We start from the raw sequence: 14,213 nt of genomic DNA, 5'->3' as shown, positions 1-14,213 counted from the left end.
ATCCTTGAAGAATAGCAGTGTGCTATTTCAGAGAGCAAAGCTGCCTGCAGCACTTGGGAATCCCTACAGCAGGGCACTGCCTGCGACGCTTGCGACTCCGCAGCACCCCTGTGCTTTGCCCATTCAGGTAAGGTCATTTCAGCGTAATAAATTATAAGGACTTGATATCAAGGTGCTTCTTACGTTTAAGAGGAAGTCCATTATTTGCAATACAGCCACTAGTTCTAGTTATGCCACGAAGGCTTCTCCGGACATGATCTTTGTTACCAGATCTGGTTTGCAAAATAGTGATTTACAATCCACAGCGAAGATTAAGTGTTCCTGCTAGGTTTTCATTCAATTTTCCACTTGAACTTGCTATTTTCAAAACATATCTGAAAGTCAGAATTTCCTGATGAAAAAATTTTCCTCCATTGCTCCTCCCTTTGATTTTTTTGTGTTCTTTTAAAGGCTAATCTTTGCAGGTACCCAAGAGGCTGACCAAATTAGGGGGGGAGGGAGCGTAGGATACACTGATAGAATCAGAAACATACAGAAAAATCGAAGTCCACAGTTATTCACATTACTACAGCACTTCAGGATACTAATGAAACCCCAGGAGGTACACAGCTACTGTAGAGATCTGGGATAAAAGATGCTGCCCATCTCAGAACTGCCAATAAAAGTGAAGGCAAACCACAGCTGATAGGAACACACGGCGGAGGAAGGACAGAAGGGGGAACGACAGGACTCGACTCGTCGACATCATGGACAGCCGACTCGGAGGACTTCGGCTTGACCTTTCCCAAGCACTTTGTGTATCTTGACATTAAGGAGAGTTTTAAGGAGGGGATTTAAAGGAAGACAACGAAGCTGCTGAGGATTTTTATTGCACATGTCCCTCGAGCATGAAAGACAGCGCATGAAAAACGGAAAGGTGCCCACTTCAATTTTTTTTTTATAGCCAACGGATGGAAAGGCTGCCACTACTGGCCAGCGCCGTAACCAACATTTCACAAATCAAATGCGACTATCACAGCAAGGGCTACACTGGGCAACACAAAATACAAGGCGTATTTTGGATGCTGTAGGGTAGCAGTATCAGCAAGACTGAGACTGTGGTCAGGGGTCGACTGGGAAAGTGATCTTCTCGGCAGGGTGCTGAATGGGCACTCGCAGCAGCATATTCTGCATCTTAAAGGTGATGCCACAATTAACATATAAATGTTAGGAGCATTCGTGAGAGTGTGTGTGGAGAACGAGAAGAAAACTAGCATTTTAGAGATGTTCTGCAGGAAAAATCTTGCAGATTTATCGTAACATTCTCACAGCATCTAGAGAGGAAGATCAGAACTGAAGAAGATGGTCCTGCCACAAAGCGTAGGCCACAGACACAGACAGCGGGGCTCAGTCTGGGGAAGAAAGATAAAAAACCACCATGAACAAGGAACTGTTTTAGTTGCATTGAGCTTTTGCTGACAAATATATTTGGACAAAATGACATGCTTTTGCTACTACATGTCTGATTAAGGAGACTACGTGTCTTTTGTTTTGTTTTTTTTGTTTTGTTTTGTTTTTTGTTTTAAGAACTTGATCAGTAAAAAGGGCCTATGCACAGTGAGACCACAGACTGCTATAGCCCCATCCCATCTCCAGCAGTGGCCAGTAGCAGATTTTGACAGTAGATTAAAAAAGTAGCAGAAGTTTTCTGGTATACTGAGTCAGCTTCCAAAGGTATGCAGCTCAGCCGCTTTCTCAGCCAAAGCTGATCTGTGTTTAATGCTACTGACACTTTTTCCCCTTTTTGAACCGCAGGTCCCTGGTAACCAGCATCGGGTGAAGCAGCAGCCCCCTTCGCGTGTCTTCAATCTGCACCTCGGTTTGCCCACTGCTACAGAAACAGGTTTCGTACTGGAAGAAAGGCTAAAAAGTTAAGGGTTTTAATCTTCTCCATGACACTCTGTAGCAGAGTGAAGTACCAAATCCCCCCTCCAATAGTCTTTTTTCCCAGACTGAAAGCTTCTGGTCCAGACCTTTCCCCATGACAGCTATTCTGTGTCTCCAGTTGCCCTTGTTGTTTTCTGTGCCTTTCCTACCTGTTACTGCATGCTTGTAGATGGGGGCGGGGAGCTGAATCAAAACCACACAATATTCACATTATATGCTAACCAGTTTTCTTCCTAGTAATTTCTAACCTTCTGCATGTTTTTCACCACCTCTGGGCATTTTCGCTGAACTCTTTAGCGCTCTCCTTCAATCTCTTGCAAACTGACATGAAAGCGTCAGTCTGAATCTAGAACCTGAACTAAAGCATACACACAACTTCAGGAAAAGGTATTAATTGCCAAGGACCACAGGTAATCTTTCAGCCAAGAAAGGAATACCGCATACCATTTGAAACATTTAGAGGTCAAACACATGCAAGCTGCATAGCAAATTCAATAATCACCACTCACAATGTAATGCTAATATTGACTCACAGTCCTGGGCACATCTCAAAGATTTTCTTTTAAATTTTGCATGTTCAGAGGATAAAAGGTGAGAGCATTAGGGAATACTGCACATTGCAAATTATAATTTGATATTTTTGCTGAGAAAAGAACCTCCTCCTGGAGGAGGCAAAGCCTGGGCTCCAAAACCATGGATGGCACAGAGAAGATGAATAATTAAGTCATCTGGGATGAGAACAAATGAATTCAACTGGGAATAACCATACTTAAAAATAAAACTTAAGACTCAAATGACGCAATGGAATTACTAGGCGGCATACTTAAAGCAAGCAAAAGGAAATATTTTCTACCTGATGCATAACTAAATTGTGGTCAGCATGTGATCAACATCGCCAATTTTTCTGCAAGGGCCAAAAGATGCATTGTTTGAAGAGATGTTAAAGGAACATGTGCCCAAAACCAGATATAAGCTAGTGATGAGTGCTTCTCAGCCTAGGCTCAAGAAGTCCTTAAATTCCCATTTGCCAAGGAACAGGAGGGTAAAAGAAGGGAGAGGTTCTCTCTCCACTCTTCGTATTTCTGATATATTTCCCTGTTCGTTTACAGGTCACTGAACCCAACTGCATTAGACGGCCCTGCAGTCTCATCCAGAGTGACAGTGCCCATGTCCACCACGGGGAAATACATGGCAGCTGGGGATATTTCATGAACTGAGGTGGCACCAGTGGAGGACCAAAACAAGGTGATAGGACTGTTTCCTACAAAGGTGATGCTTCAGCACAGTTGTATATACATGACTTGGTCACACAGGTGATTTATTCCTAACAGACTGGCTCTCCCACCCTACAGTTTTGCATCCTCTGTTGCCTCCACCCGCCACTGACTGTTTTACAATGGATTACAAACTTTGGGAATTCTCTTCCTATGAATTCAGTGTGCTAAGCATACTGGATTTATGAACTTTCAGATGGTTAACCAAAAAAGAAAAGAAATATCACCACCAATGAGTTAATGCAGAATGCTCTCTCTTCATGCTGCCCGCTTTGAAACAGTGACACAGGGCAAAGAGGTCCAACTGTGCTCAGATGACCTGAGCTGCACCATTGGCTCTGCTGTGTCCCCTTAGAAAAGGCATCTTCCCTTCACTGTGCCTTAGTTTATTCATCTCAAACTGATACACCCACACTGAGGTCCTTTCCAAGGGTGCTTTATGATCTACAGGCAAAAAGCACCACAAAAAGAGCCATCCCATCCCAAGCCCCATGCAGAAGACAGCAGTAGTCCATGTGCGTGCAAGTTCATTCAAGAGAGGCGACAGCTAAAATGGAGTAGTTGAGTCTTCCTTAGGCTGGATATACAAAACAATCTTCCACTTCTGCTAGAAAACACACATCATTTGGTCCACTGGAATGGGGATGAACAGCACACAGAAAATGGACGCTAATGCTCTAATGGAGCCTCTCTGCTCTCTCTCTGCAGGGAGCCATGTCTGTAATGAGCCAAAACAAAATTATACATCCTGGCCCACTGTCAGCGCAGAGGCCAGCAGAGTACAAAACTCTGCTTAGTAGAGTTATACAAGTGGAAAGGGGTGGGAAACAATTTGTCTGAATAAAAGACCAAGTATTATGGGATTACAAAAAAACTATTTAAAAACCAGCACTTCTACTTTTCTATAATCCAGCAGTAAATAATGGAAAACACAAGCAGGGTTTGGGCTGATGATAGTTGGGTTTTTTTTTTTTCTTTTTTTAAATAGCTCATTGATTTTGGACACCATCCATTTCCAGCACTGTGACTACACTTCATACAGTAATTAACTCCAAACCAAAGTGCCTTTCTCCAGCCAAGCCTGTTTTGTTTTGTAAATCTCGCTGCACGTCAACATTGTTAACCAGCCGCCCCTATTTCAAGCTGATATTTCTAAATTCAATAAAGATAAATGCCAGCAACGCTGCAGCTCAGCGCATTAAAACATAGAATGCATTTGACTTGCTATGGCTCAGAGTGCCACTGTGCTATATTACTCATTTCTGGGAGCGCTCGGGTCAGCTGGGACAGATATCAGCAGCGGTATCCATCGCACAACGGCCCACGAAAGCCACTGGACTCTTCGCATTCACCAGGAAGGATGCCTGATTGGGAGCTTCATGCTTGAAGACTTTTTGGAGCAACCAGACGTTAACTTTCAGGTATTTAACCACAAATCAGGAGTCCGAGTCACATTGTTGCCATGTCTACGTGCTCTCCACATTCTCATTTCCTTCTTCCCAGCTACCTGCTCAGACCAGGTGCTAACAGGACAAAACCTAATGCATATTTGCACTGCAACACCACTGCAAATCCTGCTATTAGGAATAGCAATAAGGAGATTCACCAGTCAGCATCTCCCTACCAAATACAAAGCAAGGCATGATCACAGCTTCTCCAAACCCCTCCAGTTAGGGGCAGGGGGGCAGAGTGCTAGGAAGCTGATTTGCCCTCCTATAGCTGGGAGGGTATGAGAACACCTGGTCCCACCAACAAAAGGCCAAGTGAATGCTGTTTTGGAGAAATGACCCACCAAATGAAGCTACTACTTTATAACCAATATGCTTCTATTCATGAAAGAGCCTTCCTTTCAGAGCCCATGAGTGAACAATTCCTACTGCCTGCTGTAAAAATAGAATTATTTTAGCAAAGTAATTTTTCTGGAAATAGCTGAGCTCAAAGCTCTTCCCTGCATCTCCAATACCTGCTGATTTGGCAACCAAAATGAGATATACGTTTCAAATATCTTGTTCCATCTCTCCGCAGAGACCATCAGCAGAATAAGGTACCAGTGGCTGGATTCTCCTCACCTCCAATTAGCCTCAGCATAAGACACCAGAGCAGAGCCAAGCTTTCCGGGGACGCTTGCCGAGCACCTCTTAGTGCTCCCTGAAAGGACACTGAAAAGGGAGGGCAGGTTTCTCTCCGCTGTCTGCCAACAACAAAGCTTTCCCGTCAGGCTACTGATACCTCTTCTGACAGCGATTTTCAGCCTGTATGTCCGCGCCACTTCTAATCCACTAACAATGAATGAAAGTTGCCTGGCTTGGAAGTGCCCCAAGGAGCACAGGGACTGCGCCAGGGCATGGGGAAGGCAAAGAGAACTGCATCAAGTAACAGGTAGTATCACAATAGAGAAATTAATCTGTTCAAAAATCAAAGCTATAGCAATTCTGTTGTTTACTTGCAAGCCTAAAAAAAGAAAAAAGCCACTAAGTTCAAAGGAGAATATTTTGGTTGTCAAAGGAGAAAGTGAACTACAAAATGAAAGCATCATGTTGGATCATTTGCTTAAACGCTTCTGCTGGGCATTTCAGGCTGCAGCCACAGGAGCTAAGACAGAGAGATGGGCACATCTTTGGATGGGACAGAGCGACCCACTCCAAAGCGCATCCAGAACAGAACGACCTGAAAATAGCCAGACCGCGACTTACTAGGATCACTACGATGGACACATCCCTCCTCCGTTGTGCTGCTCCCGTTACGCTTTGGCACACTTACACGTCCCACCTGCTCATTCCACCTTGCCTTTGACACCATGTGGAGCAGTCATTAATGACACATCTGTAGAGTGACTAATACCATGGTTATGACTTCTAGGCTATACTACAGAAGAAAAATTAAGTAAAAGTGAACGCAGAAGGTTCCCATGAAACCTTCACCCAGGGCCTGGTTACCTTCCATGCACCAAACAATGATTTTGCAACAACATAAGGTTTTTCCAGGAGCCGATTCGGATGACGTGTTTCCCTAGCATCCAGCTCGCCTCTCCATCCCTGCCTCCCTCCCTCTCGTTACTAACAGCGAGGAGGGCCTTTGCAGCCTGCAGCTGATGCCGAGTGGTACCTTTTCCTGCTCAAACCAGGTATCACAGCAACAGCATCACTGACAAGAGTTCAAGCTAAACACACCCATGCAGAAGTTTGATTTATGAGGTGTTTATGATTCATGAAGAGCTAGCACTAGTTTGCCAATATTGAAAAATCAAAGGGAGGAAAAATAGCAGAATCGAACCACAGTGCTAAGGCTGTCCATATGCAACAGGCACTAGCCCAAATATAACACATCTGCCCACAGCTGTGGGCTATTTGAGTCCTATAGACTAATTATTTTGCACAACCCTAGCACCTGTGAAAATTGTCTTATTTCAGTTGTGGACAGAATTACTTAAATAATATTTTCAATTAAAAAAAAAGAGGAACAAAATCTCTTCTGTCTAAAACTTAAACAGCTGACTACAGTACCCAGGCAGCATACAGGGAATACCTAACCAAACCCTTACTGTGACTCCTACTCACATCAGAAAGCTCTTTCCCATTAACACTTGTAGTACCTAACAGCAGGCCCTCAGAAGCAAGTGTCATTTGACTTCCATTAAAGAAAATACAAGATAATGCCATCTAAAGAAAGAAGTTTATAATTTCAACATCAATAACTCATGATAGGAGATGAACTTGAAAAGATTAGTCCCTCTAAAAAAATGTTGCTCTCTTCTGACACTGAAATTCAAGTTCTGCCACTATGTTCAATGCCTGACTGCTGAAAATCCAATTCCTATATCACACTGGTCTTGAAAAGTCAGTTTAATATTAATGGTATTGTCTTCTAAGCATGCACAAAAAGCAGTTAAGATTTATTTTCCTCAGCAGTAGGCAGCAAGGCTAACTACTACTTTGTCTCTAACACTACTCAAAATAAAATAATATATATATGCAAGTAAATTGTGCATGAAGACTTCAGTAAGAAGCCATCACAGACAAATGAATAAATTGCAACTTTTTAGCAAGTCTGAGCTGCTTCCCATTGCCGCAAGAAACATGAAAATTGAAAGGCACCTGAGAGCCTCTAAAATAAGGAGGGGTTTTTTTGAGACTTTAAATCTTCTTTTGGCTCTCACACTTTATCATGCAAAATAGTAACAAACCAAAATAGAGCAAAAGGACAGAGATAATTCAATGCAAAGATCCTCCCTCTCAGTAAATGTCTCGCATTGTACTACTCTTAGCAACAGCATGTTTATACAGCACAAGATAAAGAGAGAGGCTTTTCACCGACACCTGCGACAAAACCAAAGCACAAAAGCAGCTCTCAACGCAAGAGAGCAAAGTTACATCTCCAAGTGCTTCCCGCTAGCGTAGACAGAAGGCCAGGCATAACAAGTTACACCAACCAACCTGTTTACCCACTTCCAGAAAATGCTTGTAAATTTAAGCTGTGTGAAATGTCTAGCTATTTCTCTTTTCATCAAAAGGCTTCGCCAGCAATGGACAATAAAGCTGCTGGCTTGACCTAAAGGGGCTGGTAGGTTAATCTATTCTGACCTTACCTTTATTCTATCATGATACTGAAAGATTGCTTGAATAACTCACCAGCATTTAACAATGCCAACAGTCACCCTTTTACTACAGCGCTCCTCCAAAGTGCCCTGCAACCAAATTCGAAAACCATGTGGGATACTGAAATATTTTCCAAGATTAATTGCAAAATAAATCAAAATGCCATTTCTTACCCATAGGTATACAAAGGAGGAAGCTGAGGTGAACAACCAAAAGCAGAAGTAAATGGCTTGCATTTTCCACACATCTTTCAAACTTCCAGCATTTCTTATTTTCAAATTTTAGACAGTATGCTTTCATTTACTCTCAATCACTTTTTATATTAATTTTTTTCACTCAAACGGATGAAACTAGACAAAAAGAGCTACTATTTGGTTAAAAAAAGAACTGCCTTATACCCACAGGTTTAATCATTTGGACCCCAACACTTCATATTTTAATAGCTACTGGCTAGTTTTCAAAACCCATTCCATGAAGGTGCTGAGCACTCGGTCCTAAGTATAGCAAAGCAGAGCTCAAATTAGGCACATAATTAGTCCCAAAGAAGTCAGCAAGCTTGATTCATCTGTCAGTGATTGATTTAATCAATCAACTCTCATATTTTTAAAGTTCACAGCCTGTGCTTAAATGCCTTTCTGGAGAAAAGTGTCCAGTAACCATCTATATGGAGAAACTATGTAAAGCTACATCAACCTGTTGGCGCAAGGCAGCTTTGAGAATAGTAACGGTTATGAGAACAGACCGCGTGCAGATTCCTTCCTGCATTCACATTGAACTGCCTGGCCATAATTCTTCAAAATGAACCAGTCTTCCTGTGACCTAATAGCTAGTGAAACACCAACACAAGGAGAGAGCTGTGTTCTCGTTTTAGACATACCAGTCAGAGCTCCCATTCTTCAGCATCAACGAACCAATGCATTTTAACTCCTTACACGTGTAATTTGACAACACAGGAGAGGTTCAAAAGACAAACAAGTGCTAGGCACTTAAATAACATTTTAAAGTGCCTTGAAAATCCATGCCAATCTTTCTTAAAATGATCCCAGGAACAACGTCTCAGCTTAAATCTATTCCTAATTAGATTTAGGCAGATGCTTAACATACCAGCCAAGGTTAAGTGCCCTCACCCTTTTCTAAAAGCAGGATCCTGAAGAGAGGGAAGTAAACCATAAACTGGTGACTATAGCACGTGATGCAACAGAAACGGAAGGAGAAAACCCATAAAGGAAACAATCTTCCCATTATTTACATAGGATACTTTTATGTATTGCTCATCACCGGACCACAGGAGGACTGCAGGAGGTCAGAAGTTCCTACCTTGGAAGGCTGTGATATGACCGACGATCATGTACTTCAGCTCGAAGTTCAGCGCCTGGATACTCTGTGTCCTCTCCCTGCGAACGGCGGCCTGGTAGCTTTCTTCCATTTTTTTGGTGCAACATGTTGGCGCTCTATGTTGACAGATCTGTAAATCTGAGTCTTTTAAAAGAAAGCAAATAAAAGAAATAATAATTAAAAAACTTTCCAATTTGCACCATAACAATAAATGTGTCTTAAAGCCAAAACAACCACAATGAGAATTTTAAAACACAACAGAACGCATACAGAATGGCACTGTGAAATTCAGGTACTGTCTCACAGGCACTCATTTATTTTATGTCCCATTCGCCTATATTTGGATAATGTCACATTTTGTGCTGCTGCTGACTTACTTAACACTAATGTTAAAAGCTAAACACTATTACCTGCCAATGCTGAAGTCGGGATAGAGCACTTAATATCTTAAGAACCAGCAAAAGGACAAACAGCAAGCACCACTCATTGAAATACAGCGGCCAGAAACAACAACTGTGAATTTTCAGAGACCCCGAGCTACCGACAACCGCCGGGAAGTCACGCGACGGCTGTTTCCACCTCTGGGCTCCAGCAGGAGGGAGAGTCAGCAGGTACCCACTTAACACCCAGAGGAACCGGTTTTAGGCTTAACCATACACAGACAAACCTCCGCCTACTTAGCAGTAACCTTAATTTTGACACCGATTTCTTGCCTGCCTACACGCAAGGGAAAGGTGAAGTTGCTCCCATGTGGCAACTGCAGAGAAAATCAGAAGCTGATTACAAACTCGGCAAATTTGAGGATTATTATCGGTTCGCCTCCCATCTTTTCCCCCCACCGCTTTACCTTTGTGGCTATTTGGCGAGTTTAGCACCCTCGGCTAGGAGGCCTACGCCGCGCAGGGCGGCGGCGGATGCCCGGGGCCTGTTCGCGCCACCGGCACGGCCCTGCGCCCCAGAGGCGCCTCCGCACGCCGGGGCCTCCCCGCCCGGGCAGCTCCGCCGACCGACGCGCCAGCGGCCTGGAGATGAGTTGGTCCAGAGCCAAGACGACATAGCGGGCACTTAAACAGAAACAGCGCTAAGCCCCCGGCAGTGCAGGAGCCTGACGTAAAGCGCGGAGCACTAAGAGGGCGGCAGAGAGCAGCCGTCGCCCCCCAGCAGCGCTGTCGGGTCGGGTCGGGTCAGCTCGTCGTGCTCGGTGGTTTCACCGGCTTCGATGGTAGCCTGGGGGCATCACTTTTAACACAATTACAGAAACCTAATAAAAGTTATCAGTACCACACATGCCCGGGTGCTGCGGTTAAATTAGACGTGATTAGTAGTATCTTCAAGTCTTTAGCAACTCCGACACCAGGATGAATTCACGGTGCTCCTTCCTCCTAATGCAAAACACACTCAGGAGCAGGAGAAGACGGGAGGGGAACAGCAAGCCAGCGGTGACCGAGCGCTGCGGAGACCAGGCAATGCGGCACATGCTCCCGGCGATCACTGCTGCTCGGTGCGGGCGCTGCAGACCAGCCTCAAGGAGATCACCCCCGGGAAGCTCCCAGCCAGAGCGGGGACTTGCCTATCCCGGCCCAGCTGCCCAGGGGAGGATTTGCTGCACAGTTATGAAGAAACATTATAGCACAAGCAATCACCAGCCGCCCTGATCACGCACAGTCTGAGAGCCAGAAAGCTTTTCAACCAAGCAGTTGTTGAAACCTTTAGGACTGTAATTCAACGTGTTCAGTGCTTCTGCAGGCACAGCAGACGCATCCGCTTATGAGCTGATACCACGTAGCAGCACGTGGACAAGTGGTCTCACGAAGAGCCCTGGCTCCAGGGAACAGAGCTGGCGCGATCCAGTCCTTCCTCACTAAAAGCACGAAAGGCAATCTCAGTAGTACTAGTATCTACTCAAATCTGCTTCTGCACTGTGGGATTTTGGGCAAATGATGTGGTGGTTATGAGCTTCCAGAATTGAGCATCTAACTGGCTGAATCCATGTGTATGATGAACAGTGAAGGACTGAGACTTCTGGTTCTTTTTTAATAGGGGAAAAAAACCACTGTCCTCCCAAAGGATAGCACTACCGCCATGCCGACAACGAGGAGCTGAGTTCTGCTATCATCCTGCTTGTCACACACCAATTCCCTCTCCACTACAGAAGTCAAGGGAGGGGAAGTGCAGCCAGCCTCCAACTCCACTCCTGTATACGTGAAGCATCTTCATCCCAAGACACCCAACTGCCTTGCGCTCGCTTTCTCACGTGTGGACGTACCAGCAGAGCAGAGCACAGCCACCGCACGTGCCCACGCCTCGATTCCAAAAGATTCACAGCTTTCCTAAAACAAATCCTTTCTCTGCTTCAGTTCAGATGGAAGGATTACTCTCTCAAGATTATGTTATTTTTCAATTCAGGTCTCTTTCCTAGAGTATTGTTTAAAACTGGCTAAACTTCTTCCCCCCCCCCCCCAAGCAGGTAAACAATAAGCTTTACAACCTTACTGTTATTAAAAAGTAGGATAAAGTATTTTGCTCCAATTTTAAAAACAAGTCACACTCAGAGCAAGAAAAACTATGCTACCATGGAGTCTAAAACATAAGTTTTTTGGAAAGCAACAGTGATCCCTTCTCAAAGCTTTCCTGCAACCTTAAAACACTTCATATATGCTAAAGGCATCACCTGTCAAACACCTCCCTATCCCAATTATAAAGTACTGCAGGTGCCAAATGCACAGAAAATTACTGATCCACAGCCAGCTCCACTCAAGTTAGCTGAGTTGTGGGGAGGGTTTTGGTTTGCGTTGTTTGAGCTTTGTTTTAAATCAGTAGAGGTTTGGGGCTCTGCTCTGAACTGTGGTACAAATGGAGTCAAAGACTTTGGCCATTAAAACTAGCTGAATAAGTATATGCATATATTCCCAAAAGCAACAAGCAGCCTGCTAGTCAGCAATACGACGCACTCCTTCCAAACAGCTAAGTATGTATTCATTTTGATAGCTGACCCTGTAGCTGCTCTTTTAACATACCAAATGTCAAATGCCCGCCCTCCGAAGCCCAGCGCAGCCTGTAAAAATCTGTACTCTGAAGCCAGAAAGCCAGCTCTTTAGTGGATAACTGATCTCCCTTCATCAGCTTTGTCAAAGATGGGCTGATTTGCACAACTGAGCCTACAGCCTCCACTGCAGACACGACACCTAAGCTGGCACCGTCAGGAGGCCAACTCAGCAGGATTTGTCCCCCAATAGTTTTTACTCCTTTATATTCTGCAAACTGTTCAACAGTATTTCCAAACAAAGCCCTAATCCAAAGCCTAACATTTTAATGCTGTGCAAGTGTCTTTGCAGCCTCCAAGATCGATTATGCCTCAGTGACACGGAGGAAAGTGCCAAAAGTACCTTGCATTGAGCCTGGCCCAGCTGAACAGGAGCCAGCACTTCGGCCTGCTGGAGACTCATCCGTCTGGCACAGCTGCTGCCTCAGCTAGAGGAAAGGTCAGCAATTAAAAAGGACTAATTTAGGGGAGGAGGCCAAGCCAAGTGAAAGAGGAAGCCCTTTTCCAAGCAGAGCTCCCCCTACAACTACTTGCTGCATGAGAACAGCCCAAGCTAGCACAGCCGCAGCGGGAAGGGGAAGCCGGCCACCGCGGCCTGCCAGAAGTCGGAGAGTCCTTCCTTTGCACAGCGCCTGCGCCACAGCGGTGCTCGAGCCGTCACCACCTACAGCTGCAAGTCCCCTGGCACCAAGCGCTCGCAGACGGGCAGACGAGCCAGCCTGACCTGGCAGGGAGCACCGCTCGGCTGCTGGGTCGCCGTTCGGCAGCTGCGCACATCCTACCTCCGGGAACGTGGAAGCCCTGCCTCGTTTCCCTGGTACTCCGCTCGTCTCCTCAAAGTCAGCCACGCTGAGCAATTAAAAGAACTTCGGTACAGCGTTTTCAACTAGAAAGACAAAGTACATTCAGATCATCAAACACAATGTCTGCATAGTCTAACAGTTACTATTTAATCTAGCAATGTGTGAAATGCAGGTGGTTGTTTCTCAAGCAGCACAGGGCAGGAACTACAGCAGAATCAACAAGCAGCAGAGCAGAGCGCCTGCAGCACAGCGCAACGCACTGGGGCCGAGGAGAGGGGTACATTAAATAGCAGCTAACCCTGTAACCCTGTGAGCAAGGGGTGAAATCCAGGCAGGTTACAGGGAGCAGAGATTCTCCGCTTCTCTAAACCACAGGGAGATGTCTGCTCTTTCTGCCTCAGATCAATGCTGGCCATCGTGACCTCTCCTTTCTGGCTACTAGGAAATAACTTTCCCACCTGTTTCAACCTCTTCCCCCCATTTTATAAAAATAATCCCATTACTGGCTTCATTATAAAGGTTACACAAGCAAATAGTATATTAAAGGGACTTCTAAGGCCAAAAGGCTGAAGAAATACTGAAATGAGACTGACCCCACAACCCAGATTTGTCCCTGCTCTCCACACATAGCATGGTAAGGTACATGGGCACTTTAGAAAGCCACCAGCAATCGCAATCGCCTTTTGCCTAACCCCTCGTTTCACATCGTAAAACATTAACAGAGCTATTCTTTAACTTCAACAGTGGACTTCACTTTGTTACTGTTATTCTCAAATACACTGAAGCATCGTTAAGGCCATGATCAGATGTGCTGCTCCAGTTGAAATAATCAAGGCTACAAGACTAACACCTACAGTTTACCAAGCATCACTTAGGTGATCACTAGCACGCGTAGCTACTTCCTAACCCAGTCCAGCCAAAATACTTTGCATTGGCTCAAGAGTTCTCAAGTAGACCTAAATATATACATACACACACACACAAACACAAAACAGAAGGATGATTTTGACAGCGCTGGGATTCTGCCAGCAAATTCAAGGGAGTGGAAACCTCCAGCGGGAGAGGAAGGTGAACAGCACGAAGCGCTAGATGTCAACTCCAGCGAGCCGGCAGCATCAGCGAGGGCTGCAGCTTGCATGACAGCTGGAGGCCATCAGACGCTGGCCCCAATTGCTTCCCAGAGCAGGAACTCTCCAAAACACAGCTCCGAAGGGCAGCATCTGTACAATGCAGCGTT

At 45.1% G+C, this 14,213-nt stretch overlaps 1 protein-coding gene across 2 annotated transcripts in view; it reads right to left on the bottom strand.

Annotated features, from left to right (window-relative positions):
- LOC112988855 (glypican-5-like) overlaps positions 1-14,213 on the bottom strand; it is a 403,392-nt gene that overhangs the window by 371,851 nt on the left and 17,328 nt on the right. For both annotated transcript variants that reach the window (XM_064516960.1, XM_064516961.1), the window contains exon 2: positions 9,113-9,274. In XM_064516960.1, the coding sequence (XP_064373030.1) occupies positions 9,113-9,274 (162 nt within the window). The remainder of the gene's footprint in view (positions 1-9,112; positions 9,275-14,213) is intronic.

Source organism: Dromaius novaehollandiae, chromosome 9 (assembly GCF_036370855.1).
Source record: "Dromaius novaehollandiae isolate bDroNov1 chromosome 9, bDroNov1.hap1, whole genome shotgun sequence".
Taxonomy (NCBI): Eukaryota; Metazoa; Chordata; class Aves; order Casuariiformes; family Dromaiidae; genus Dromaius; species Dromaius novaehollandiae.
Note: the sequence above shows the minus strand (reverse complement) of the source record. Positions and strands in the feature narration are given on the sequence as shown.